The 26,139-nt window shown below is 35.7% G+C and overlaps 1 protein-coding gene across 5 annotated transcripts in view; it reads right to left on the bottom strand.

The window, feature by feature from the left end:
* PTPRK (protein tyrosine phosphatase receptor type K) overlaps positions 1–26,139 on the bottom strand; it is a 568,012-nt gene that overhangs the window by 91,380 nt on the left and 450,493 nt on the right. For all 5 annotated transcript variants that reach the window (XM_065888558.1, XM_065888557.1, XM_065888559.1 and 2 more), the window contains 5 exons: positions 19,430–19,539; positions 18,178–18,379; positions 14,495–14,600; positions 6,007–6,280; positions 2,979–3,015 (listed from right to left, as the gene is read on the bottom strand). In XM_065888558.1, the coding sequence (XP_065744630.1) occupies positions 2,979–3,015; positions 6,007–6,280; positions 14,495–14,600; positions 18,178–18,379; positions 19,430–19,539 (729 nt within the window). The remainder of the gene's footprint in view (positions 1–2,978; positions 3,016–6,006; positions 6,281–14,494; positions 14,601–18,177; positions 18,380–19,429; positions 19,540–26,139) is intronic.

Below are 26,139 nucleotides of genomic sequence, written 5' to 3'. Positions count from 1 at the left end.
TTCCAGTGCCCTAAGTCAGTACAGTGCACACATTTAAAAAAAATTTATTTATTATATTTTAATTTATTTTTGGCTGTGTTGGGTCTTTGTTGCTGTGCGCGGGCTTTCCCTGGTTACGGCGAGTGGGGGCTACTCTTCATTGCGGTGCATGGGCTTCTCACTGCAGTGGCCTCTCTTGTTGAGGAAGACAGGCTCTAGGCACGCAGGCTTCAGTAGTTGTGGCACATGGGCTCAGTAGTTGTGGCGCGCGGGCTCTAGAGCGCAGACTTAGTAGTTGTGGTGCAGGGGCCTAGCTGCTCCGGGGCATGTGGGATCCTCCCCGACCAGGGCTCGAACCCATGTCCCCTGTGTTGGCAGGCGGATTCTTAACCACTGCTCCACCAGGGAAGCCCCAGTGCACACATTTTAAGTATACAGCTTAATAGGATTTTGCCTATGTATACTAGACACCTGTGAAATATTGAATCATTCCTTGCCCAGAAGGTTCCTTCTTCCCTTCCTAGTCAATATGGTTATGTCATTTAATAAGTGTATCTTCAACATGCCCTGCCAGAAACGTTTTAATTTTCATACTGAAAATTTTTAGTATGAAAGCTAACCATACTTGTATGTTGTTAGTTTAAAACATAGTCAGGCAAAAAGAAATTTTACCTTAATAATGTGATTTTTTTCTATGTAGAAAAATGCTAAGTGTCCAGAGAAGGCATTACATTAGATCTGGATAGAAATATATTAAAAATAAACAAATAAAAAATAAAAACAAAACCCCTTACTTTTTCCCCAAGTAATCTCTATCATGAAAACTTAGTTTCATTTTTATTTCTTTCATTACTACATAACACAGATTATGTCCTTCTGAAGCAAGGTACGAAAGGATTATGATAATTATGGTGATGATAAAATAGCAGTTAACTCTTAACTGATAGTTATAGTATACTAGGTACTATTCAGGCATTTTGTACATATAAGTTATTTTAATCTTCACAACACTAGTAAGGGGTAGGTACTCTATCATTCTTTTTTTTTTTTTTTTTTTTTTTTTTTTGGTACGCGGGCCTCTCACTGTTGTGGACTCTCGCGTTGCGGAGCACAGGCTCCGGACGCGCAGGCTCAGCGGCCATGGCTCACGGGCCCAGCCGCTCTGCGGCATGTGGGATCTTCCCGGACCGGGGCACTAACCCGTGTCCCCTGCATCGGCAGGCGGACTCTCAACCACTACGCCACCAGGGAAGCCCTATCATTGTTACTTTTAGAATGAGAGGTTAAATATTTTGCTCAACTTTAAAGAACAGTAAGAAGGGGCAAAGTCAGGATTTGAACCCAGATAGTCTGAGGCCAGATTTCTTTCACGCAGTAAACCACGCTGTCAACCTGAGACCCAGAAGTACAGCAGGGCTAGATTATTAGGCAAAGAAGAAACTACCACAAATGGACCCTATCTTACTACCTCTGAGTTTCTGGCAAATATTCTATGCCACATGGTAAATCTAATTTCCATAATCCCAGCTCTCCTGCAGTCAAAATATAATATGATATTTGTCATCATAATTTTATTTGTATTGAGCGTGGGACAAAATGACACTTAAGCTCATGTAAATGCAAAAAATTAAATAGCCGAATAAGAAAATTTTAAATTTTAGAATCATTTATCCATATCTAAAAAACTTCTCGCAGGCTGACATGAGACCATTTTACATTTCTGGTTCTATTTCAAATCCGGAAAAGCATAGGTCCTAAATGCCTTCTGCTATTATCTCTTAAAAATGTCAACTTTAATCCTTGATCCATATGCCAAGTTTTTAAAATAAAAGAAATGCCTATACATTATATGCATCTGTATATACTTTCTCTTTTCCTTCATTTAGGCTTGCTTTATTGTTTAAAATATCACGAGGAATCTTATTATTTGAATTGAAAAAGTGTATATTTTTTCTCTTCTGTGAAGCTTTTTTATTACTCCTCGAGTCAAGAGAATAGTCTTTTGTTATTGCCTTTACAAATCAAGAGTATAAAACAAATGCGTAATTGAGCAGATTGATGATTAGATGGAGAAAAATGATGAAAGGAAAGATGCCAGCACAAACAGAATATGGCCATTCATTTTTACTTCAAATGAATCAGCTACTGCTCATGAATGGGGGCCTAATACTAATTCTGGCAGCAAACCACCCAAAGCACCAAACCTCTGCGGAGCCCCACCTCTGCATACGAACAGCTTTTTCTCATTTCTCTTGCTAGAATACATACACCAAGTAGCTCTCTCTCCCTTGCTGGCACAGCCAAATAACTCTTAAGTGAAAGATTATAAACATTGTGAATGCAGGAGACTTTCTCCCACTCTGAACTCTAAATATTCATTCAAAGATGAAAATGTTTTCTCTTAAAGAAACAAGGCAACTAAACTATAATATGTAATGTCAGGAGGGAAAGTCTTGGCTGTTCCCAGATCTAATTTCTTGGCATCAGTTGGATTAAAAAATTTTTTTAGATTAAAAAAAAGTAAAGCAGCTTCAATCAAACTGCACTACCAATATGGACCCGTCTCTGTCCATACCCTTGCATATGCCTAGACTAGCTCTGTCTTTTTGTGTTTAACAGAGCTTTATAAATAAGGAATATGCTATTTTCAGCTGATATTGCTGAGCTTTTCCTAATATGTTGGCTGATCAGCAGCACAAGATCTTTCAGATACTAATAAATGGCAGAACCAAGTCCTTCTAAAGTTTTCTAAATCTTTCCTATTCTCAGAACAAGATTCCTCCAGTCAAATACTAGAGGATGGAAAGTATTACTCCATTACATGTTAAAGACACCCAAGTGAGTCAGAACTTGGCTGGCAGTTTAACTAGGCCCTACTACAAATACTCTGTAATAGAAGTGCCACATTTAATTAGCCCTGAAACTGGGAACAAAGCTCTTTCATTTTAGAAAGTTGGTGAATGGAATTTGGGGAAAAAAAAAAAAAGCAAACCTCTTACCTTTGGTAGCAATTCTTACACACTGGGTTTTAGTTTCCTGAGGGAGTAAAAAAAAGAAAAAAGAAAATGGTCAGTTATAGATATTTCATAAACTATAACTAGTATGAAGATCAATCTGGGGTTATAAAACAGGTTTATAAAGAATAGCGGTATTAAGGACATGATTTTTTATTTATGTTCATGAAGAGACTTTTAAAAAAATCTAAAATAACTTAAAAATTTTAGTATTTTCTAAAGGTGTAGGTATCTGTCTTCACCTTGTAATGAAACAGGCTATCTTGTCTGGGACAAGCAGTATAGCATTCTATTTGCATTTATTGTACTTTCTGAACGATCAGAAAGAAAAATGTATTTGCAAAGCTAATACAAATCAGACCCAAATATAATTTTTTTAAAATATTTATTTATTTATTTGGTTGCACCAGGTCTTAGCTGCAGCAGGAGGGCTCCTTAGTTGTGGAACGCTGGCTCCTTAGTTGCGGCTCCAGGGCTCCTTATTTGAGGCATGTAGCCTCCTTAGCTGTGGCATGCGAACTCTTAGTTGCGGCAGGCATGTAGGACCTAGTTCCCTGACCAGGGATCGAATCCAGGCCCCCCTGCATTGGGAGCACGGAGTCTCATCCACTGCACCACCAGGGAAGTCCCCCAAATATAAATTTCATTTTCACCTCATAGCTGTAGACTCAGACCAAAGCTGAACATTACATACTTTCACTTGGATCCCAGCATGACTAAAGAGCTAAATGATGAAAGTTAGAAAGATCATCAAAAAATTGCATCACAGTTGCAGCATATTTTATCTGTTCTTTTTTCCTTTTTAATCTAGTTGTTACAGAATAAATATTTCTTGGTGGGATTGTTTTCCTCCTCTTGCTAGACAGATGGGATCGAGGAAGTAGAAGTAGAAATGGTGAAGGACAAGACATGTCAGAATTTAAAAAATCTCTTTTTCTTCTGTTTTTAAATGTTGTGAGGTGGTACTAGGGTGTGGAACACGGTGCTAGGTCTGTACCTCATTCCTTCAGGACTTAGTTCATTCAGCTTATATCTTTGAATATACAAGAGGTTGAAAAAGATGTTAAAGACAGTGAACAAAACAGAAGCTATTTGTTTTCAAGGTGTATTTGTAACTCCATCTTCAGCAGTTCTATAGGTTGATAAACCAAGACTTTATATACTTTTCTCTTAGGCATTTATTATTTTTAAATTAAACAAAATAAAGCATTGAGGGGGAAATTAGTAATTAAAAATGAAAATCTGCACTTCTATTACTTAATTGTGACCTGAAGCCTTCCTAGTAAGCTCCAAGAAACTGTTTCACATTCCCATAAAGGCTCAAAGGGACTTTGATTTCCTAAAAGCAATTGCTGTTAAGTCTATCAGGATTACCAGCCTCTGCTGATAGGAGCTATGTCAATTTTAAAACTTTTTTCCAAGATAACTGTGAAATATATTCTTGCTACTCTGTATTTTGATTAAACCACATGTAGATATATTAGCAATTAGAAGAGAAAATTCATATCAAAGCTTTTAAAGAGTGCCAGAGGAAATTCTTTGTAAGTAACAGACATTCATTAACACTTCTCTCATACCACAGACCAAGTAACAAAAGTTAATCTGGAATCTCTCACCTTTCTAAAGATGAATACCCAAACACAGAACCATACTACTTTATACCCAGAATGGAATAAAACTTCCATGGTTGTCTCTTTTTTGAGCAGTCCCATCATGGTAGTGGCATGGAATGATGTGTGGGTGGGAAGTGGGCAGCCAACTCCCACTTAGGTAAAAATAAACTAGAAGATGAGAAGAGCATTTTAAAACATGAGCAGCCTCTGGCTTTGAAGTACATCTTAGAAGATGCTGTGGCATTTTTCTTTCCATATGCTGTAAACCAGGTAAGCACAAAGATAAAGCTTTCATTCAAAAGCAGCCAGTCAATACCCTAAGTTCTCATGGCCCCTTACAGAAATGCAAATGGACTGTTATATCTTCCAATGAAACTATTCCAAGATATAATAGGGCTTTTGCCATTGGACAGCACATATTTCACATCTGCCAGGTAATTGGGACTCAATTACCCAAACCCAGCAATTTCCTATATAGCTACAAGTACATAAAAATGTCATTCTTCTACTGAATTTTAAGTTGTAAAAGGTTTCTACTCTCAACATTTTTTTTCTACACCTCCATGCAAAAATAAATAAATAAATAAATAAATAAATAAATAAATAAAATATGTTTTAGGAAAGAAAACCTTTCAAGAGAAGAGCATAAGATATGAAAGGCCCGGCTATTTCCCCACGTATGGAACCACTGGTAGTTTCTAACGTCCTGTTGTGTTTCCCTCTTCAATACTCATTTGGGATCCATGGCAGTGTTCAAAAACAACTGTGTCCAGAATGGGAAAAAGAAGGGCAGCCAGGGAGACGGAAAACAGACTTCTTTAACCGCACAGCACCCCACCCTTGCCAGGCTGCCTTCTGTTTCGGTTTTGTCACGATATACCACAGGCGCCCTATTACTTTGTAATCAGAGGACTGTTACTAGTTATTTACTATTTGGCTTGTAACCCCTGAAAAGTGTATAAGGGTTTATTAGCCTGCTGTGGAACACGCATTCTGTTTATCCTGCAGTAAATTTAATCTTCTGAAGCGTGCCACCATTGAGCAAAGAAGACAGAACAATGCTCCATATTTACTGGGGCTGGAGTCCCGGCAGCAGCACACCCACCTTTTCAAATCATTTTACTCACAATTGCCCTTGTGGGCTTTCCTGAAGAGGGCTCAAGGAGAAGCAGTTACTAGGAAACAGGAATGCTGTGCGATGTAACTGGCATGGAGCCTCAGCCCTACAGTAGGCCCCAAACTGTGCATGTTGCTGGGAACAGAAACAACACACCCGCTACACACCGATTGTTTCTTACTTTTTATTTTTTTCACCTGACAAATGTTACTGAGTATTTATAAAATTCAACAGCAGCTTTTCCTCGGGTCAGTGAAAAAGCAAAATCTCGGAGGAAGCTCACCTTCTCCACACTGCTCATTGCCTGGAAATAGATGTTGTATCCTTTGCGTGGAGCCAAAGGGGGGTTCCAAAAGCCCTGATAGGTCCTATTATCGCCCACGGTGAATGGGGCAGGTTCGGGAAGATTCCCTGGGGGTAGTTCAGCAGCGAAGTAGTACGGTGTACCCCCATTCATGGCATTTTGGTATGTGACAGGAACCTGGTAGCATTCCATGGCTCTGGCTTCTCTCTTGGTTCGGTGAGGGTGCAATTCCTCCACAACAATCTGATAGGCACTTTTTGGAAAAAGAAAAAAAAAAAAAGCACACATTTAGAGATTCTAGAGAGTGAGATTTCTCAAAAAAGGAATAGGGTACTCAATGTCAACATGCAACGTTTCAAAGTCTTTCAAGTCAGACTTAACCTCCTGCATTCTGGTTTTCAAGCTATTTTGCAGCAAAATAGAATTTCACATGGATTCTGCTTCCCTCTAACCCCAATGTAATTACTAAGGACCTGAAGAAAAAAAAGAAAAAAGACGAATCACCACAGAACTCTACACATTTTTAAACGTTGAGAGATGAACCACCCTAATAAGGAACCTGACATTAAGCAGAGACACATCATACATTAAGTTCTTTGTCTGATATTTTAAAATGTTTAAACTTAACATTTTCCTTTGAAATCATAGTGTGGAAGGCCCAGCTCCAAGGCCCAACAGAGTGACTGCCTCAGGGCGGGGCTTGAAGCCCCAGTTTGTGGCTGTCATCGTGTTAGAGACAGAATGTGCTGACAGGCTTCTCCACCTCTTGACCTTGCCATGGCATCAACTTCGGCTCAGAGCTATGCAGATCTAAAGCACAAGTGACACGCTGCAATACGGGCACAGATGGACAGAAATCTGTCCTCGCCACCGAAATAGACTGCCTCCTTCTGCTAGAGTTGTTAATAATAAAATGTTACAAATTGTAGGAACAGATGGCATTTGGCCTATTAAACCTCAAACTTAAACCTTCTAATACCTTTCTTAAAAGTCTTAAAACTTTTCTCTAATAGCTAATCTTTTACAGAGGAAAGGAGAGAGAAAATAATGCAACTTTAAAATAAAGATCTGCCTCCTCACTAATTAAAATTTTAATCAATTTCTGCAACTGGTGTATTAATAATTTTCTTTGTAGGACATTCTTTAGGCAAACTGCTTTTAGGTAATGTACACCTGAGAAAATTGACATTATCAATATATTTTTATATATTTTGTATATTACATATATATAATGAATTTAAAAGAAATATATTTTTAAATTCCTGACAATTATGAGAGAATGCACTATGGTCACATATAAATTAAATATAAATAAGCTGTGTGTAGTGATGTGGGTTTGAATCTTGAATTTCCAGGCAAATATGCTCATTCTATATAGAGAAACCAGTTGCTATTCAAGAGATCTCCAGCAGCAAGAGAATATTTTCTTTAATGAACTTCCAAAAAATAAAGAAAGGTGAGAGAGAGATAAAATTTGCATCGAAGGCAATTAGACATTAAATTTTATGCCAGTTTAGAATCTAGTATAAAACTCTAATTTAATATAAACTCTGTTATACCTAGAAACAGAAAACTTAACATAGAATAAGAGAAAGGAGCTTTATAAATTAAAGATTTTCTTTTCTTCCTAATTATTCAAGTTCCCATTTTTCATTAAAATAATGCTAAGAAATTGGTAGGTTGGTATCCATCTCCTTTCCTTTAGAAATAGGACAGAAATTATACAAATGTCAGAAATTGAGATTTGGGCAAGTAACTAAGGCAGAATTCTATGTTATTTGAAATTATATGTACTGTATCATTCTCTATACCTCTGCCAAGTTGGTTCTCCAAGCTCCAGGGAACCCTATTGACAAGATACATGCTCTCTGAGGGGTCTGTGGAGCAGGCACTTGTCACTTTTAAAATACAGGAAATACATAAGCATAGCCCTTGGAGAGAAAAAAAAAAGGAGAGAGATCACAGCTGACATATGGTATGTTAGGCAAACCTAGTCTTTTCTTTATCTGTTTATTTTTAATTTAGAATCTATATCTGTATGCTATACATCTGTGTATCCTGTGGATACATACATATGTGTAGATAAACTCTCACATGCACACTCCTCAAATAAATCTAACCTTATATCCTTGCGCTAATGGGCAATAATGATAATTACCCATCCTTGTTAATTGTTTAACCTAATCTTTAAAAATAAATTCCTTGTTAATTAGTCCATACCTCTAGAAAAATCCGGAACATCTGGTGAACATTCAGTCTTAACTAATTCTATTAAAATGACATAGGTTGTACATTCCAAATTAAGGAACTTCACACAAGACAGCTTGTCTCTTCAGATCTATTAAGAACAAAAGCAAACTGCCGATGTTGGAGGGGAGTAAAGGAAGAAAAGGTACGATCTGCTCTTTGGGAAAGATCTCATCGAACTTGAGATGGAGCCCCAAACTAAAAATTATGAAGTTCTTTTTAAAATAAATGATCTTACCTTCATTGTTCAATTTGTCTGAGTAGGTTGTTCTTTACCACATATTCCGCATTTTTCTAAAGTTGTTTTTTCCCTGCTACTTTCTTATTTATCAATACAAATTAAAGGACAGAAAATAAGGAATGGGAAATCAAATTAGAAGTGATTTGACCGATTACATGTAATGCGTCTGTGCTCTTTCATCCTTGTGGGGTCTAATTACCTAATGGTACTTAACTCTAGCAAGATCTAAATATTATTTGAGCTTAGTACTCTGGCAAATTTAAATATTCCAAAGCCATCAGATAGTTTTATTCACTCTACCTATATTTCATATTTCCCCATTCCTTTTAATTAATTTTTAAAATATTTCTACAATTAAGTTAAAATCAATATACTGGCATCATGAACCTTTACTTAACACTCAAAATATGATTTCTTTATGTTAAAAAACTAAAAATGATTTCACTATACTGTAATTTAATTTGATTAAACATTGGTAGGTAGTCATTTTTAGTTTTTTAGGAGGCCAAATAATGACTTCTCATCATACAACTTCCCTTCAGTTATAAGACTGTAAAAAAAAATATACGCAGGGATTTTGCCATTAGCTCAAAGCAATTATATGACAGACATGGTAGATATTCTTCCTTATTTAATGTTTAAAAATGTTGGAGATGAACTCAAAGTCGCCTATAACAACCTACAATGGATTTTTTTTAACCCATTAGAAAGTATACCCTCTGTGATTCTGGTTTAAGTTTTAGCTTGTACAACTTCTAGGTGATATCAAATAACAAATTATACAATTGTATACTTCCTCACTTTTTTTTTTTTTTTTTTTTGCGGTACGTGGGCCTCTCACTGTTGTGGCCTCTCCCGTTGCGGAGCACAGGCTCCGGATGCACAGGCTCAGCGGCCATGGCTCACGGGCCCAGCTGCTCCGCGGCATGTGGGATCTTCCCAGACCGGGGCACGAACTCGTGTCCCCTGCATCGGCAGGCGGACTCTCAACCACTGCGCCACCAGGGAAGCCCCCTCACTTTTTTATCTAAAATGTCTGCTTAAAGCTTCAGGAGAAATTCCCTAGCTCTAATGTTTTACAGTTCCTCTCATCAATAGACTTCCCAAGATCTCATAACCACCATTGTTCCTACTGACGGCCCCAATGCCAACATTTTGATAATGCACAGAAGTAAAGGTTTAATGACCATTTTGGTGCACATCATGTTTCCTGCTCTCCATTTCTTCACTCCTTAAACATACAATCCAGGTCTATCACAACTTTCCTATTTCTGTAAGAGGAACTACTAGTTTCTGAATCAACAAAGCTCAAAATGCTGGCATTAACTTTAACCAATTTTATTTTTAATCATGTTTTAGCTCCCTTGCAATATATCATTTCTTTTTATACCCATTGCTTCCAGCATTAGGGAGATATTTATAACTTTATGTTCATATTACTGGTCTAGTTTTCTTGCCTTCATTTTCTCCTTCAGGTAATCTAGGCACCCACCTACCTAGCCATACATTCTGTCAATTATCTTTTGAGTATTCTCTGTACGCCATGAACTGTTCATGGAGAATGCAAAAGAGAATCATTTTGAACACTGCTGATATTTTCCTAAAACACCACTTTGGACATTAACTACTCTTCTCCAACATTCAGCTTTGTCAAAATTATGTGATGCTCTCCCATTATCAAAATCTATTCTCACTACACTGGGGTTAATATCTTACCACATCCTGGTATCTCCATCTTGCTCTCACTACCTCCTAATGTGTATCACCCATCTCAAACTTGTATGACCATTGTTACCTAAACATACCAAATATACTGTCAAAGAGTTTCCTCCTTTCTCCTTTTCTAGCTTTTCTACTTCTGACATAAAGCCTTCTCTAACTAGTTCACTCAGTAATTACTCTGTCTCCTAAAGCCAATGGAAGTAATTCTTGAGGTAGAGGTAACGAAAGGGTGAACTATGGGTAGAACTCAGTCATGTGGGAGCCTTTTCAATTTAGTCCTTAATCCACCCACAAATGATAATGCCACAGATGCATTGATAGGTACCATCAGTAGTATCTCTCTGGGAATTCTGGGGTTGAGAAAAGGCCAAGAACCACTGTCTTATAATATTTATTGCTTTTATCACTACCATGCTACATTACAAATACTATCTGGTATTATACTATTATAATAGTATCCATGCACCATTTTAAGTGCTGAGGTTACAATAATGAACATAGTAGTAGAAGTCTCTCCTCTCATGAAGCTTACATTTTACTAGGGAAATATAAAAAAAAAACATAAATTAAAAAAAAACTACACATATGTTGAAGAGGGGATAAAAATAACAAAGAAAAATAAATCAAGGTGGGGCATAGGGAATGACAGGATGAAGAGTTCTATTTTATAAGCAGGGGTCAAGAAAGACCTATGTGCCCTTTAAGCAGAAACCTGAAGGAAGAGAAAGCTTCAGCTTTGTGGGTGCTTGTATTAGTTATCTCCTGCTGCATAACAAGTTATCCCCAAACTCTGTGGCTCAAAACAACAGGCATTTATTATCCCACAGTTTCTAGGGATCAGGAACTTGTGAGTGGCTCAGCTAGAGGCTCTGGCTCAGAGTTTCTCAAGGTCGCAAAAGTTGTTGGCTGGGCTGAAGTCCTCTAAAGGCTGGAAAGAAGATTTAACACAAAGGGCACACCTCCTCATGGTTTCGGTTAGAAAAAAAAAAAATCCTACCTACTATGATTCTACAGAATAAACATTAAGTTAAAATAACATCTATTTGATTTTACTTGGACCACATGACCTGTGTGCCCATAAAATGGGGCCAAAGGAAAATCAGATGCAACTATTTGATCTCTTTGTAATGAAATACTCTGCAGATCTATGAGGACGGTAGTCCTAATGTTTCAAGCTGTGTACATGGGACCAACTGACCCAGGAAATAACTCCAACATACAAGGTTTGTACTCCAACTAAACTCAGTTCTATATTCTGATCCGTATATCTGTTAAGCTAACACTGAGCATCAGACAATTTCTTTTCCTAATATAACTGTGGAAGAAATGATGGTTTTGATGGCATTTCATGACTATATCCTAGTTACCTATCTAAAAATATATGGTACTTAATATTTTAAAATGCAAGTTTAGGTTTTACCTACAAAATAAACATTTAGTTATACCCTAGAATAGGTAGCTTCCTGCCAGCTTAAAATAGGTAGAGCTTATATTTGGAAAATACTGTGATGAAACACACATTCATTATTACACCTTACAATAAACTGAGTTCACCAATGAGGAATTCTTCTCTGTGTTTTAGCAATATTCTGCTGCTATTTTCATTATTTGAAAACACAGCTACATTGGGTCAATCTTTTAATAAATGGGACATTCTACACTTTCTAATTTATAATTATACCTACTCAGGTTAGAATTTGAGTTCATTTAAGAAGAATATAAAATATTTCAGAAAAAAATAAATTATGCATTCTAGGAAACTGATTCCAAATGTGGGCAATATTCATTTTGAATCATAGTAATGATTGTCAAGTGATGACAGTTTTAAGGCTAGATCTCAAAAAAGTTGGTAAGGAGATTCAAAGGTCTAGTTAAGTCAACTTACAACCTTTAGAATGATTATATATTCAAAAATTAATTTTGTCAAAGAACCACACTTGCCAGAACTACATTGCACAAGTTTTACATTAGCATATGGACACCATCTTAATGAATACTGAAGAACAAAGTGGTTGGTGATACTGAGTTCTGCATTATTCAGAACAGGATTTTTCACTGGGGTGTACAATATTTTGTACAGTTCATGACACCTTAGAAAGAAAGCTAGGTTAAAGCATTGGTTAGATAGGCAAATATACAGAAATATTATATAATTTATAATATACCAAAGAACTCATTCCAAAGAGAGAGCATGCCTTTTGTTTGATTTGGGGTAGTAATCAAATAAAACAATAAAAATATTTGTTATTACTTGAAAACCTCAAAAAACCAATATCTTGAATTCTTAGATGACTTTTTGCTCTGTTATCACCTCTAGAATAAAATCTACCATCATCTCTCACCCACAGTCTCCATTCTATCACTCCTCTCACCAAGCTTCATACACCCTACCACTGTAAAACCTTATATGGGAGGCATAGCCTCACCTGCATTTCCATTGCTTTCATTGTAGTGTGGTCCAGTAGCTCTTCTCATTGAGACCATTGTGCCTTCAGGTCTGGTTTACCCTCAGTTCGTTCTCCATGTTTCTACTCAGAGTGATCTTTCTAAGAATATACAATTGCTCAAGATAGTTTCCACTTAAAATCCTTCTGTGGCCACCTTCAGTTTTTAGATGGACACTAAACAGCCTCTTGCTAGGGCTCTTGCTTTCTTCTCCACTCTCAGATCCTGTTACTTCTCCCACACACCCTTCCTTCTCAACGACCTGAACGACTTGCTGTTCTATCAATAGAAGACACTACACTATGTCACATATCCAGTCTTTCTCTTTGTGGTCATTTGGAAAGCCCATTGTCCCTTTTCTTCTGAGCAACCTCTCTCCTCTCCTCAAAGTGACCCTTGGCTAAGCTCATTTCTACTTCTCCTTCAAAACTCAGCTCTAGTACCACATTTTCTAGCTGCTGTCACTTCACTTATCATACTGCATTGTTACCATTCATTTATGAGTCTACCACCTCCACCTGAGGGTACATACTACATTTGCTTTCATGATTTCTATTCTAACTATCCATCTCAGCTTCTGGCACATATTGAATGCTACTGAATCAATAAATGTATATGGAAACCATTGATAATTTTAGCTTTCTTGGTACAACTAAACTAAACTAAATGTACAAACTCTGCATAACAAGGATTTCCTATGTGCTATAACAGAGGCTTTGGAAATTGGAGTTTGTTTGACATTAGGTACACCAGAGGAGAAAGATTTATATTTCCACTGGAGTTGGAACAAACTGATGGTAAAATGCAGTCTGGCAGAGGCTAGTAGTACTGAAAAGTAGGGAAAGATAGAACCTAGTATTTAGGGCCTGTGATAGCAGACAAAGCTAACAAATGGATACTCTAAGGAGGTTTAGCTAGGTGGTAAACAGGTCTGGCTTTTATCCAGAGGGGAGGTAATGGGCCACAAAGTGGAATGGCAACAAGCATTAGCAGAAAAGAGATTCTGATAGACTGACATAAATAAAAAAGAAATTGGGTAGAAAGTCAACTAGTTTCAAGAATCTGAAGGGAGTGATGAGGATCCAGTTAAAGATGCAAAGTACCATAAATACAGTGATATGAAAATGGATTACATCAAATTGGGTCCTCATTTTCAAAGAAATTCGAGCATTGGACAAGATAAGCCTCAAGATCAGCCTCCAGTTACTGGTAGCAGTGTTGAAGGTAGGGATGTGGTCAGAGGAAGGAAGACAAGATTACCCGACTGCGTGAGTCAAACAAGCAAAGGAGGCAGGGCTCATCTGAAGCCTAATAGCTTGACTAGACCAGTCTGGTCCTGCCACCCAGGAATTGAAATCGTTAGAATGATTTGACTCAATCCCTGAAAATAACATGGCTCATAATTTCTGCAAGATGAGGATAAGGTGGGAGATTTTAATACTGGATAAAGTAAATGGCAAATTGAATTTTAATATTTACTATGGAATTCCCGATAAGCAACAATTTAGGAATTAAAGGTCACATTGGCTGCATTCATTTTAGCTATTCTCCTTTTATTTCCTCAAAGCTTCCTAGTTTTCAATCACTCATGAAATTATTCGTAACAGATTTAATGCAACGGACAGGAGTTATTTTCTCATTCTATACCTGACAAATACCTTCACAGCTCGTATACCATAGATGTCAACAGAGGAAGGGAAATGAAATGGGACTAGAGAAAATAAAATCAAAGAGCAAAGCTGTTAAATGAAACCGCACAGAGAAGTGAATGGTTCAGTTCATGAATATCTCAAAATCCCCTCCCCCTCTTACCTGATAGGTGCACCTTTAGCCTGTGCTGGTCTCAACAATACAGTTATTGTGGTGGCAGTTTCATTGAGAGAGGCATCAACTCCTTCATAGTCAGGTAAAGTTGGAGCTGATAAATGATTAATGAGGAAAAAAAGGTTTCAATCAATGAACAGAAATATATCATAGTTCAAGATGAATAAATGATCCTGACTAAGGGAAAAATCAATACTTAATATCTAAACTGTACCTTAACATATGCCACTGAATGTTAACTCCAGGAACCTAAAGCAGCAGAAGATATGAAGCAAAGATTTGTTGTTGAAATTTAAATTATAATCTGGCAGCTTGTGACACACACTCCAAACATTTTGTGAAGATGTTTTAGCTTTTAGTGTCCTGAGATTGTGAAATCAGCATTGATGGGATGGGAGGAAGGTGTCAACAGCATAGGCCTGGCTGCACCTGGAGATGTGGAGATAGAAATGGCAGGAGCCTAGGTAAAGGGCTGCCTGGGAGAGGTGGTGCTGCTTATGACCTAATGGCTGTGGAATGACCCAGCATTAGCCTGGACTGCTTTCACCACTGTGGTCACAACAGAAACATATCTAGGAAGTATGTTGAATGGGAATGGGAACTTTAGCTGTTATTTACCATGAACTAGTGCATTAGTTGCCACATTCTTGAAAAGAAAGAAACTTAAAATTTTTCAAAATATTTGACAATGCTTGGGGGTGAGAGGGCTTCCTAATCTTGAACTGGGTGAATAACCTCAAATGGCTTTTGATGCTTTCCATGCAGAAAGATGTTTAAGGGAGTATATGAACAGTGAAATGTGTGCATTAAAAGAAAAATTGAGAATAGTATTTAATAAAAATTTTAGAGTATTTCATTCATTCATTCAACATTTACTGAATATTATGTGTCAAATTTTACGAGACATGCTATAAATATAAAAGCAAATGAAGTGTGGTTTCTGACATTTATAGAATTAAAAGTAGGGATTCACATTTATCAAGAGTGAGAGTCTTATAAAAAGCAAAAAAATTATAGCAAAATTTAGGTCACCAAAAGAGGGGACAGTTAATTAGCCAACACAGTGGTTCTCAAACTAGGGAGATCAGAAGCACCTGGAGGGCTTCTTAAACCACAGATCGCTGCCCCTCTCCCCTACAGTTTCTGATTCAGGAGGTCTGGGGAGGGGCCTGATAATGTACCTTTCCAGGATATTTCCAGGTGATCTGGATGCTGGGGGATCACAGCTGTCTAAACTAGTGTTGGGGATTGGGAAGATGAAACAGAAGACTTTCACTGTTTAGGCAGTGCTTGAGCTGAATGTTAAAAGACGAGTAGGGGCTTCCCTGGTGGCGCAGTGGTTGAGAGTCCACCTACCGATGCACGGGACGCGGGTTCGTGCCCCGATCCGGGAATATCCCACATGCCGCAGAACGGCTGGGCCCGTAAGAGTAAAAACTCATCAGAAAGAGAATGCATGGAATATTCCAGAGAGAGGAAACAATATCTGAAGATATCATCACGTGAAAGGACACAGAGTGTTCTAACAGCTACAATTAGTTTGCTATGCCTGGAACTTTGGATTCATGGGTAGGAGTGGAGAATGGGAGGGGCCATAAAATGAAGGGCCACAAATGCTAATCATGCAAGGATGTTTGGGCTTTATCATATTGGATATAATATATTTGATTTTGAAAAAAATTAAGGAAGAAATATATGTTGTACAAAGATGAATAGAAAAAAACACTGGAGCAAGGCAAGTCTAAAGGCAAGGATGCTGCTTAGAAAGATATGTCAATGATCTGCTTAAAATATGATCCAGATGGAAAGAAAGAAACACTTTAGAAAGAGGCAAATTATCTGAGAATTATTTACAAGTAGAACCAACAGATACTATATAGGCATAATATGTATATGAGTATTATTTTATATGGGTGTATAATATATCATATGTGTATTATACATACATGCACACACACACATACATATAAACAATACTGCCAAGCGTCATGCCTTCAATAACTTGATTTCACTTTAAGCTGCTTTTAAAATGCTGAAAGATAGAATTACTGGACTCAAGGGATAAATAACAATAAATTACCTTAAAAGTTCAAGTGAGCCTGAGAACCACACTAACCATAAATTTCATTAGCCTTAGCTTGATTACTATGTGTTCCCAAGATACAGTGATTGCAACGAAGTTTTAAAGTTCAAATCAAGTATCCATGTACATAGGTTGCTTCAAATGAAACTGCAGTTAAATAACACAAAGAAAATGCTAGGTGGGTGTTCCGGTCTTTATAAGTTTTTTTACTCAATAAAAAAAATAATTGTGTCTGAACCACAATAAATTTTGGCTCTCAATAATGTTCACTTGTTCAATGTTCTGTTTTATAAAGTTTATGTAAATTTTGTACATATCTCTGTTGAAGGATCTTATTTATAGCACTATTGCTAATTCTAAAGGGTAGGAAATATGTTTTATTATATCATCATATCACCAAGTCATATTTTCTAGTAAAATAATTTCAATAAATATTTAAATTGATGATCTAGAATTGTTCCATCAAGAAAAGAATTGGCAATTTTAATACCTTGCTATTTTGTAACATAATGAATACTATTTTAAAATTCTTTTTTATTAGACTATTAAGATATATCAAATGCTATGCAAAAGGAACCATAACTCATATTGGAATAATTTTTTCCATGACATACATTTTTAAAGTTTTATATTATATTCAAAATTTCCAAATAAAATTTTAGACTTAAAAAAATTAGAGTATGTGGTTTCTTTCTGATTCAAATTATATAATTTCAGAAGAATAGTAGAGAGTTTTTAATGATGTATTATGATATGCCACCAATATATGCTATGTAGAACTATAATAAAAATGAACATGAAGGAACAAAAAGAATTTACAAATTCAAAATTAGTATTTTAATATGTTAAGTGGTTGACCCTTTAAAACATTTATTTTTCAAATTTAACTTTTCAGTTACAGAAGTAACATATATCCGTTTTAGTAATCTTAAGTAAATAAGATAAAATATTAATACACATACACTGGGCTAGATATAGGGCATATTACAAAGCTAATTCCTAGCAAACTATGAAATTCTGAACATAACATAATGTGAAGTTTAATTGTATTTGTTAATCAACCTAAAATCCTCCTGCACATTACCATTCTGAAATTTAGATGAATTTATGTGAGATCTCTAAGAGAAAGAAAAGTTCATATTTGTTTGTCATAAAATTATCAGAATGTCAGGGAAAAATGGAACAGAGAGACAAAGTATGTAGTACTGCAAGGATCTTCTACCATGCTTTTGATAAAATCCATTTACAGTAAAGATCAGATACCATAATAATTACCAACTCCTCAAACGTATAATAGGTTTTTAATATGAACGTTCATAATGAACTTTTAAAAATTTCTAATTATGATATAATATAGTCTTTAAAAAGACCTTTGTCAATTAAAAAATGACAGAGATTTTGAGATTTGGGGGGTTTGGACATATAACAAATAATAATCTGTATTCAGATAATTCTTTAAAGTGCCTTCAATCATGACTAATTATATTAAAGATTCAATAAATGAGGTGAATTACACTCAGTATATATGTGATTCTCTAGGACATGCTATTACAAACCAATTCTGTTTGCCCTGTATTCATTTGCATACCTGAGATATTGGTGGTCACATTGATGGCTGTGGCTGGCCCAAAGCCTTTGACTGTGCTGGCTCTTATGAAAAACTGGTAGGTGGTTCCAGGATGGAGATGCATGAAGACATGGTGTGTACTGTTCCATAAATTTGATACAGTCTGGGGAGGTCCAGCCACTGGAACTGCAGGATCAAATGATCTTATGCTGCTGTAACTGACCTGTTTTAAGAAATATATTTCCTATTACATATCCAATATAAGTCATAATACATTCTAAATAAACCCCCTTGAGTAAGATAGCGTTCAAGGGCATCTGTGTGGAATGAATCACATTTTTTTCACGTCTTTTCCTTCTCTTTTTGATATGGTTATTTCACTGTCATTCTGTATCTATTGTCTGTCTGGCTGTCTCTCTATTTAGTTATCTATTCATCCACAGATAAACCTAGAGTTATCTGACTGGATCAATATACATCTATTTTCTTCCATCAAAAGATAAATGAATATACTTAAATATGAATATATATCTATATATAATCTTATGGACATATATAATATAATGCATATGAAACCCAGAAAGTCCTACCAAAGCTGCATCAAGAAGAAATAGATAATTTGAACAGACCAATCACTAGAAGTGAAATAGAATAGTGTAATAAACTCTCTGCAAACAAAACTCCCCATTCCTGTGATGTACTCTGTTGCCACTAGAAAGTACGTGTTTTATGCTATAATCAACACTGATTACCCAGGAACAGAACTACACATTTGTGCAATTAAAATGATGCTTTCCTTTCTTCTTTTCAGGTTCTCATATTTAAAAATAAGATAATGATTTATATTCAAAGTTGAGATGAAGCTCTGTAATAGTCAGGTTTATGATATATTTTGCTTTTCAGGTGTTTCTCCCCTACTCTGAAACAACTGACATTGAATGGCCTCTCCTAAATCATAGTGTGAAATATGAGTTTCTTAATTTTATAAAAATTTATTCTTTACAATCACCAGTAAGTCTGTTTGACAAGGCCCATCCTACTTCTCTAAAACAACAACATTTACTTAAGAATTTGAAAACTCTAGGTGCCATACAATATTTGTTTTGATGCTTAATTTTGGGATCAAGGAATTTATAAATTAAAACAGAGAAGAACTAACATTGATTTTAATTCCCAATTCTCACTTACTTCTTTTCCATTATTTTTCTCTAACATTTTCTTTTACTCTCCCCTTCAATCCATATTTCAATAAACTTCCTTATTCTCCCAGTACCTCATATTGAGTGATGATTCCATTTGGATCCAAAGGTTCCTTCCAGTTCAAGAAGATCTTATTTTCAAAGGATGTTCCTTGAAGAGAATTGACTGGTACAGGGCCAGGCACTACAAATAAATACATTTTTGGTTACAAGGATCCTTATATCAGAAACAGAAAAAGTAAACATATAAGCTAAACAGGTTAAAAGTAAATAAAATAAATAAAAATATGTCCTTAAAAAGAAAATAAGCTGTATGGCAAGTTTTTAATACATGGGAATACATGGGAATTCAAAGTAAATCAATCTATAAGCTTCTAATGCAGATTATGTACAACTGCAAAGTTATTTTTATTTAGAAGAATATTCTATCACCTTAGAGAGCTGAATAAATTGTGTAGTCTAGTTTTCTCTGTTGTATACCTCTAATGACATGAAGATCTCATTTGTAATTTGTTTCAAGAACAGAGCTTTCCCTGAAAGATTTTTTGAAGATTATAAGCCCCTAAACTGTCTCCATAACAATGTTCATACAATAATAAATTATAATAATGAACACTCCTTAGACTCAAAAGCCAAACTATATAGTACTGAATTGAAATGTTCATTAACAGTCAATCTGACTTTTATAGCTATATTTATTACATTTCTATAACTTAAAAAAAGAGCATTGATTATTACAATTTTTAAAAAACTCCTTAAGGTTGAATAGGTTTTAAAGTCATTGCTTCAGTCTTTCGAATGAAATTCCCTTTTTCAAAGCTAAGAATCAAACCATTTTATAACACCGGACTTCTTTAGAACTCAACTATCAACATAACTGGTTTTGAAGTGTCCCCAGGTATGACAAGATTTGAGAAACCATTCCAGTCCTTATTTGCAAATGTCATATAACCCAGTGGCAGCAATGAATGATGTGTCAGTTTCTATAGACAAAATACAAGATACGAGATACTTTTGCTATTGTGTATTTTCCTTTTATATATTTTATTTAAATATTTGGTTGCTATTTATTTACATAAATATCCAGTTTCTTGTTCTCATAATTCTTAAAAATATAACCTGTCTATCCCACTTTGCTTAAAAATATGCTTTCTCTTGAAAATATCAACCCAATATTGGGCAAATATGTTTTTTAATTAATATTTTTCCTTAATCTAATGTTTCAGTGAACTTTACACATGACATTATCTAGAAATGTAGTTTCAGAGTACACAGCAATTTTGTGAGGACTGAAATAAATTAAAAATCACTGGATCAAAGTAAATGCATTGCAATGTGGCCAGCAGCAACAAGAAATTCTGAATGATATGTCAAAAGAGTAAGATTTATTTCAATCTACAAGCAGACGATGAATGATGTTATGACCTCTGGGAGAGCCAACATAATTTGGTATATTAATAATTAATTCATAAAGGAAAAAACCCACAGTAAACAGAAAAGATGCCAGGACTAAACTCCAGAAGATACATTCATGCATCTAACAGCTGAGGGCTTCGGGAAAAGTTAACCTAAGGCATCCACTCCCCTCGACCCCCAGGTCCACAGTATTGGCACAGGCTATGCAGTTATCGAGGCAGAGGGGCCGTGATGGCCCCTGTGTGTAATCTGTGGCATCTGCTGAGGCTACCATGGGCCTTGGTTTGTTTCCTAAGAGAATACCTGTTGTTTCCATTCCACTCAAATGACATAAGCTTACAATTGTAGTTAAGGGAAAGTATTTATTTGTCTCTCCACACCTCTCATAGAGGGTGGCTGTTGGGGGGGGAGGAGGAAGTAAAGCCTCAACTAGTGAGTAAATGTTTATTTGATGGTATTATAATTACTACCCGTGTACACCAAACACGATTTGGTCAAAAACATAATATGAAACGGCATGGATATGTTTCAAATTGTTCACAAATAAGGATAGTTTTTTTTTAATTTTATTATTTGAAAGCTATAGATGGTATTTTATTTTATTCTATTATTTTATTCTATTCTATTTTATTTTTTGGCTGCATTGTATGGCATGCAGGATCTTAGTTCCCTAACCAGGGATCAAACCTGTGCCCTATGCATTGGAAGTGCGGAGTCTTAACCACTGGACCGCCAGGGAAGTCCCAAGGATAGTTTTAAATGTTTGTAAATTCTACATTGAGAGAAGGGTAGAAATGGAAAGTAGCCTTCCTGGAATTTGTGTATTTCTCTGCTCTTCTTATACATGTTCTACTTTGTCAACAGGATTCACTTCATATACTTATGGAAAAGTTTGTGGGAAAATTATAGCCAGAGAGTTCCACACTACTGATCTTGCACTGAGACCAGCATAGTGAATGAGAGAAAGAATTACACTTAGGTGAACTACAAAACACACACATAAAACATATGGAGGAAAGGAGTGAGGGCACAGACAAACTATGTTCAATAATTTTCTACAGACAACCTGTATTCAATAATTTTCTATGATGGAAGGAAGACAATTCTTTATACAGACATCTATATGTACATATGATTTGTGCAAATACAACATGAAGTTACTAAGATCATCATCATGGCAGTCTTCATAGTGCAGGAAATGTCCTCTCACATTTCCACATCAACAACTTTTAATGAAGACAGAATGCTGACTTTTATTCCCCTACTTATAATTCATTTGAGAGCTGTTTCAGCTAAATTTTTTTTTTTGCACATAAAAAAGTCCCTAAAAATATAACTCTCAAAGTAGAAGAGAGGAAAATGAAATGTGGGTGGGGCAAGATTATATTAAATAAGCTTTACAGCCTTTAAAATATAATAAATGTACATTTAAAAATAACTTTGTATTAGTCAAAAAATTTCCCCAAACCAGGCTTTTCTGCTGAGCTAACTTCACAATATTGATTTTTATGAATGCTAGAATAAAAAGTGAAAACAAAATCTCTTACACAAAATTCTACCCGTGCATTAAAAAATGCATGCAATAAATTAAATATAAATTCTACCTTAAGGTTCTGGTGGGAATCATTCTAGCTTTGCTCTCATGGTTTATGGATGTACCCAGAATTCTTTTCATGAAATTATATTCTTTTATTAGATGGTTGATAATTTATTATTTTTCTATGTATATGGGGCAGCAATAACTTAGCAAGACGGACTTAATTAGATCATCATAATCCATCGATCTTCCAACAATAGACTATGATTTAGATATTCTGTCACCCCCCCCAATTCAGGAACATTGAGACACATCAAGTACTCTATGTAGAAGCAGAGTTTATAATGAGCAGATTTGGAGACTGAATTATTTGCAAATACTTCATAGAAAGCTTGTACTTCAATCATTTAGTCTTATATATAAAGCAAAAAATTAAAAAACCCTTACAGTAGAAGGAATTACTTTGTGACTGTACTATCATGAAATAATAACATGCACCTCAACATCATTACAAACAATAAAAAAATTCTTCAAAACAGAGGTTAAAATAAAACAAAAGTAAGAAATATTATTGAAATTAGACTGAATAGTTAATGCCATTTTACTTTTACAAAACTATTTCTAGATGAAATAAATAACACAGTCATGAGTTTGATAAATTTTAAGACATAATTTAAATTTCCATAGCAATTCACTTCCTGATTAGTAATCTAGTCATATGTGTACCCAAAAATACATTAAAAAATTTAATGCAATATGAAAAAAGATTATATAAGCCTGACTGCATTCTTCGGTTTGTGGAAAGAAAAGCAGACTAAAAACTCATACCAAAGAATACCATCAAAATGAATTATATTGTTAGAGAATGACTGACCGAAGAACCACAAAACTCACATAACTGAGACTAACATTACCAATTAAGAAATCATGTTTTTTCATATATACGGAATCTTAAAAAAAAAAAAAAAAAAAAAAAAGCTTTTGAAGAACCTAGGGGCGGGACAGGAATAAAGACGCAGATGTAGAGAATGGACTTGAGGACACGGGGAGTGGGAAGCGTAAGCTGGGACAAAGTGAGAGAGTGGCATGGACGTATATACACTACCAAATGTAAAACAGATAGCTAGTGGGAAGTAGCCGCATAGCACAGGGAGATCAGCTCGGTGCTCTGTGACCACCTAGAGGGGTGTGATAGGGAGGGTGGGAGGGAGACGCAAGAGGGAGGAGATATGGGGATATATATATATATATATATATATATATATATGTATAGCTGATTCACTTTATTATAAAGCAGAAACTAACACACAATTGTAAAGCAATTATACTCCAATAAAGATTAAAAAAAAGAAATCGTTTTTTTTTTCAATTTTAAGTGCAGGCAATAAAATGTGTGTACATTTTTATTACTGAAATCACGGATTATAAAATGTATAGTGTACAATGAACAAATGGGACCTAATCAAACTTAAAAGCTTTTGTACAGCAAAGGAAACCATCAACAAAACTAAAAGACAATCTGCAGAATGGGAGAAAATATATGCAAACAATGCGACCGACAAGGGGTTAATACCCAAATATACAAACTGCTTGTACACTGAATGTCAAAAAAACCCAAACAACCCAATCAAAAAATGGGCAGACAACCTAAATAGACATTTTTCCAAAGAAGACATACATATGGGCAACAGGCACAGGAAAAGATGGTCAATAACCTAATTTAGAGAAATGCAAATCAAACCCACAATGACGTATCACCTTACACTGGTCAGAATGGCCATCACCAAAAAGTCTGCAAATAATAAATGCTAGAGAGGGTGTGGAGAAAAGGGAATATCTGCACACCGTTGGCTGGAATGTAAACTGGTGCAGCCACTATGGAGAACAGTATGGAGCTTCCTTAAAAAACTAAAAATAGAGCTACCATATGATCCATCAATCCCACTTCTGGGTATATATCCAGAAAAGACAAAAACTCTAATAATTCAAAACGGTACATGCACTCTGATATTCATAGCAGCACTATTTACAATAGTCAAGACATGGAAACAACCCAAGTACCCATAAACATACAACTGGCTTAAGAAGATGTGGTATATGTACACACAATGAAATATTACTCAGTCATAAAAAAGAATGAAATGTTGCCATTTGCAGCAACATGGATGGATCTAGAGAATCCTACACTTACTGATCTAAGTCAGACAGACACATACTATATGGTATCACTTATATGTGGAACCTAAAAACCATGCAAATTAATCTATATACAAAACAGAAACAGACACAGAAAACAAACTCATGGTTACCAAAGGGGAGATGGAGGGAGGGAGGGATAAAGTAGGAGTATGGGATTAATGGATATGAACTACTATACATAAAATAGATAAGCAACAAGTATTTACTGTATAGCACAGGGAATTAAATTCAAGATCTTGAAACAAACTAATGGAATATAATCTGAAAAGAAAATAACTGAATCGCTTTGCTGTGCACCTGAAACTAACACAATTTATAAATCAACTATACTTAAAAATGTCTAGTATAATACAGACATAATATTTATCCCACTTTATAAAATGAGACAGAGATTTTTCAGAGCTTTTGAATCCATGCTTAGACTTCCCATTTTGATACTCTACCTATGAAACAACTTCACTCAACCACTGTTTCTTTCATAAGCATGTGTTGTGTGTGTGTTGTGGGGGGGCAGGGGGGTAATACAAGTGTTTGTGTGTTTATGTATAAAAGCAGGGTTTGTTCTTTAAAATGTTGTTAATGTTTTGATTAAGTGCAAGTTCAAACATGATAGCTGAGGTGACTGTGTTTTATTGTCTCAAAGATGACAAAAATACATTTATCATGAATAATTCTTAGGTTTATTCTTTGAAATTTTATGAATATGCATAATTTTAGGACAATATTGTTTCCTTGAAAATCTGAGCTAAATGAGGTTAAAAGGCTTTCACTTCCCTTTATTACAACAAAAAACCAGAACAATCCAAGATCATTTCCATTTCTCAGAGTGAGAAAGCTTGAAGTAATAAGGAGAATTTCTAGAAACTATGGAATATTGACCCATTTTATGGCAATCTCATACTTGGTAGGCATCAAAATATACATCTGAGCCTAAAGTTCAGAACTCGAGGGAAATTGGGAACACTCAGGTATCAAATACATCCTGTTTTCTGAAACTCAAATAAAAATGTAGATGGGGGCTTCCCTGGTGGCGCAGTGGTTGAGAGTCCACCTGCCGATGCAGGGGACGCGGGTTCGTGCCCCGGTCCGGGAAGATCCCGCATGCTGCGGAGCGGCTGGGCCCGTGAGCCATGGCCACTGAGCCTGCGCATCCGCAGCCTGTGCTCCACAACGGGAGAGGCCACAACAGTGAGAGGCCCGCGTACCGCAAAAAAAAAAAAAAAAAAAAAAAAAATTGTAGATGGAACCTTAGAGATCGTCTAATTTAACCTTTTCATATATAGTTGAGAACTAGAGAACTAGAGGGGTGAAAGGGTTTGCTAAGGTTACAGAGTTATTAGAGCCAGGACTGAAAACTCATGATTCCTGACTCCCAGTTCGGTTTTGCCTCAATTCACTATATAGCACACTTTTTCCCCCTGCACGCTTTCATTCATAAAAGGAAATATTGCAAATAAAATGTCTTACATTGGAAGAATACAGTGTTATTATTAATTATTTTTGTCTCGGATACATTTTTTTAAATCAGAATATGTATTCAAATTCACATTAATGACATACTATAGTATGTGTGTGTAACTTTTAATATAACTGTTTCTTCTTATTATTCAATAATTTAGAAGTAATACACAC

This window comes from Phocoena phocoena, chromosome 12 (genome assembly GCF_963924675.1).
Source record: "Phocoena phocoena chromosome 12, mPhoPho1.1, whole genome shotgun sequence".
Taxonomy (NCBI): domain Eukaryota; kingdom Metazoa; phylum Chordata; class Mammalia; order Artiodactyla; family Phocoenidae; genus Phocoena; species Phocoena phocoena.
This window is presented reverse-complemented; position numbering and strand designations above follow the sequence as displayed.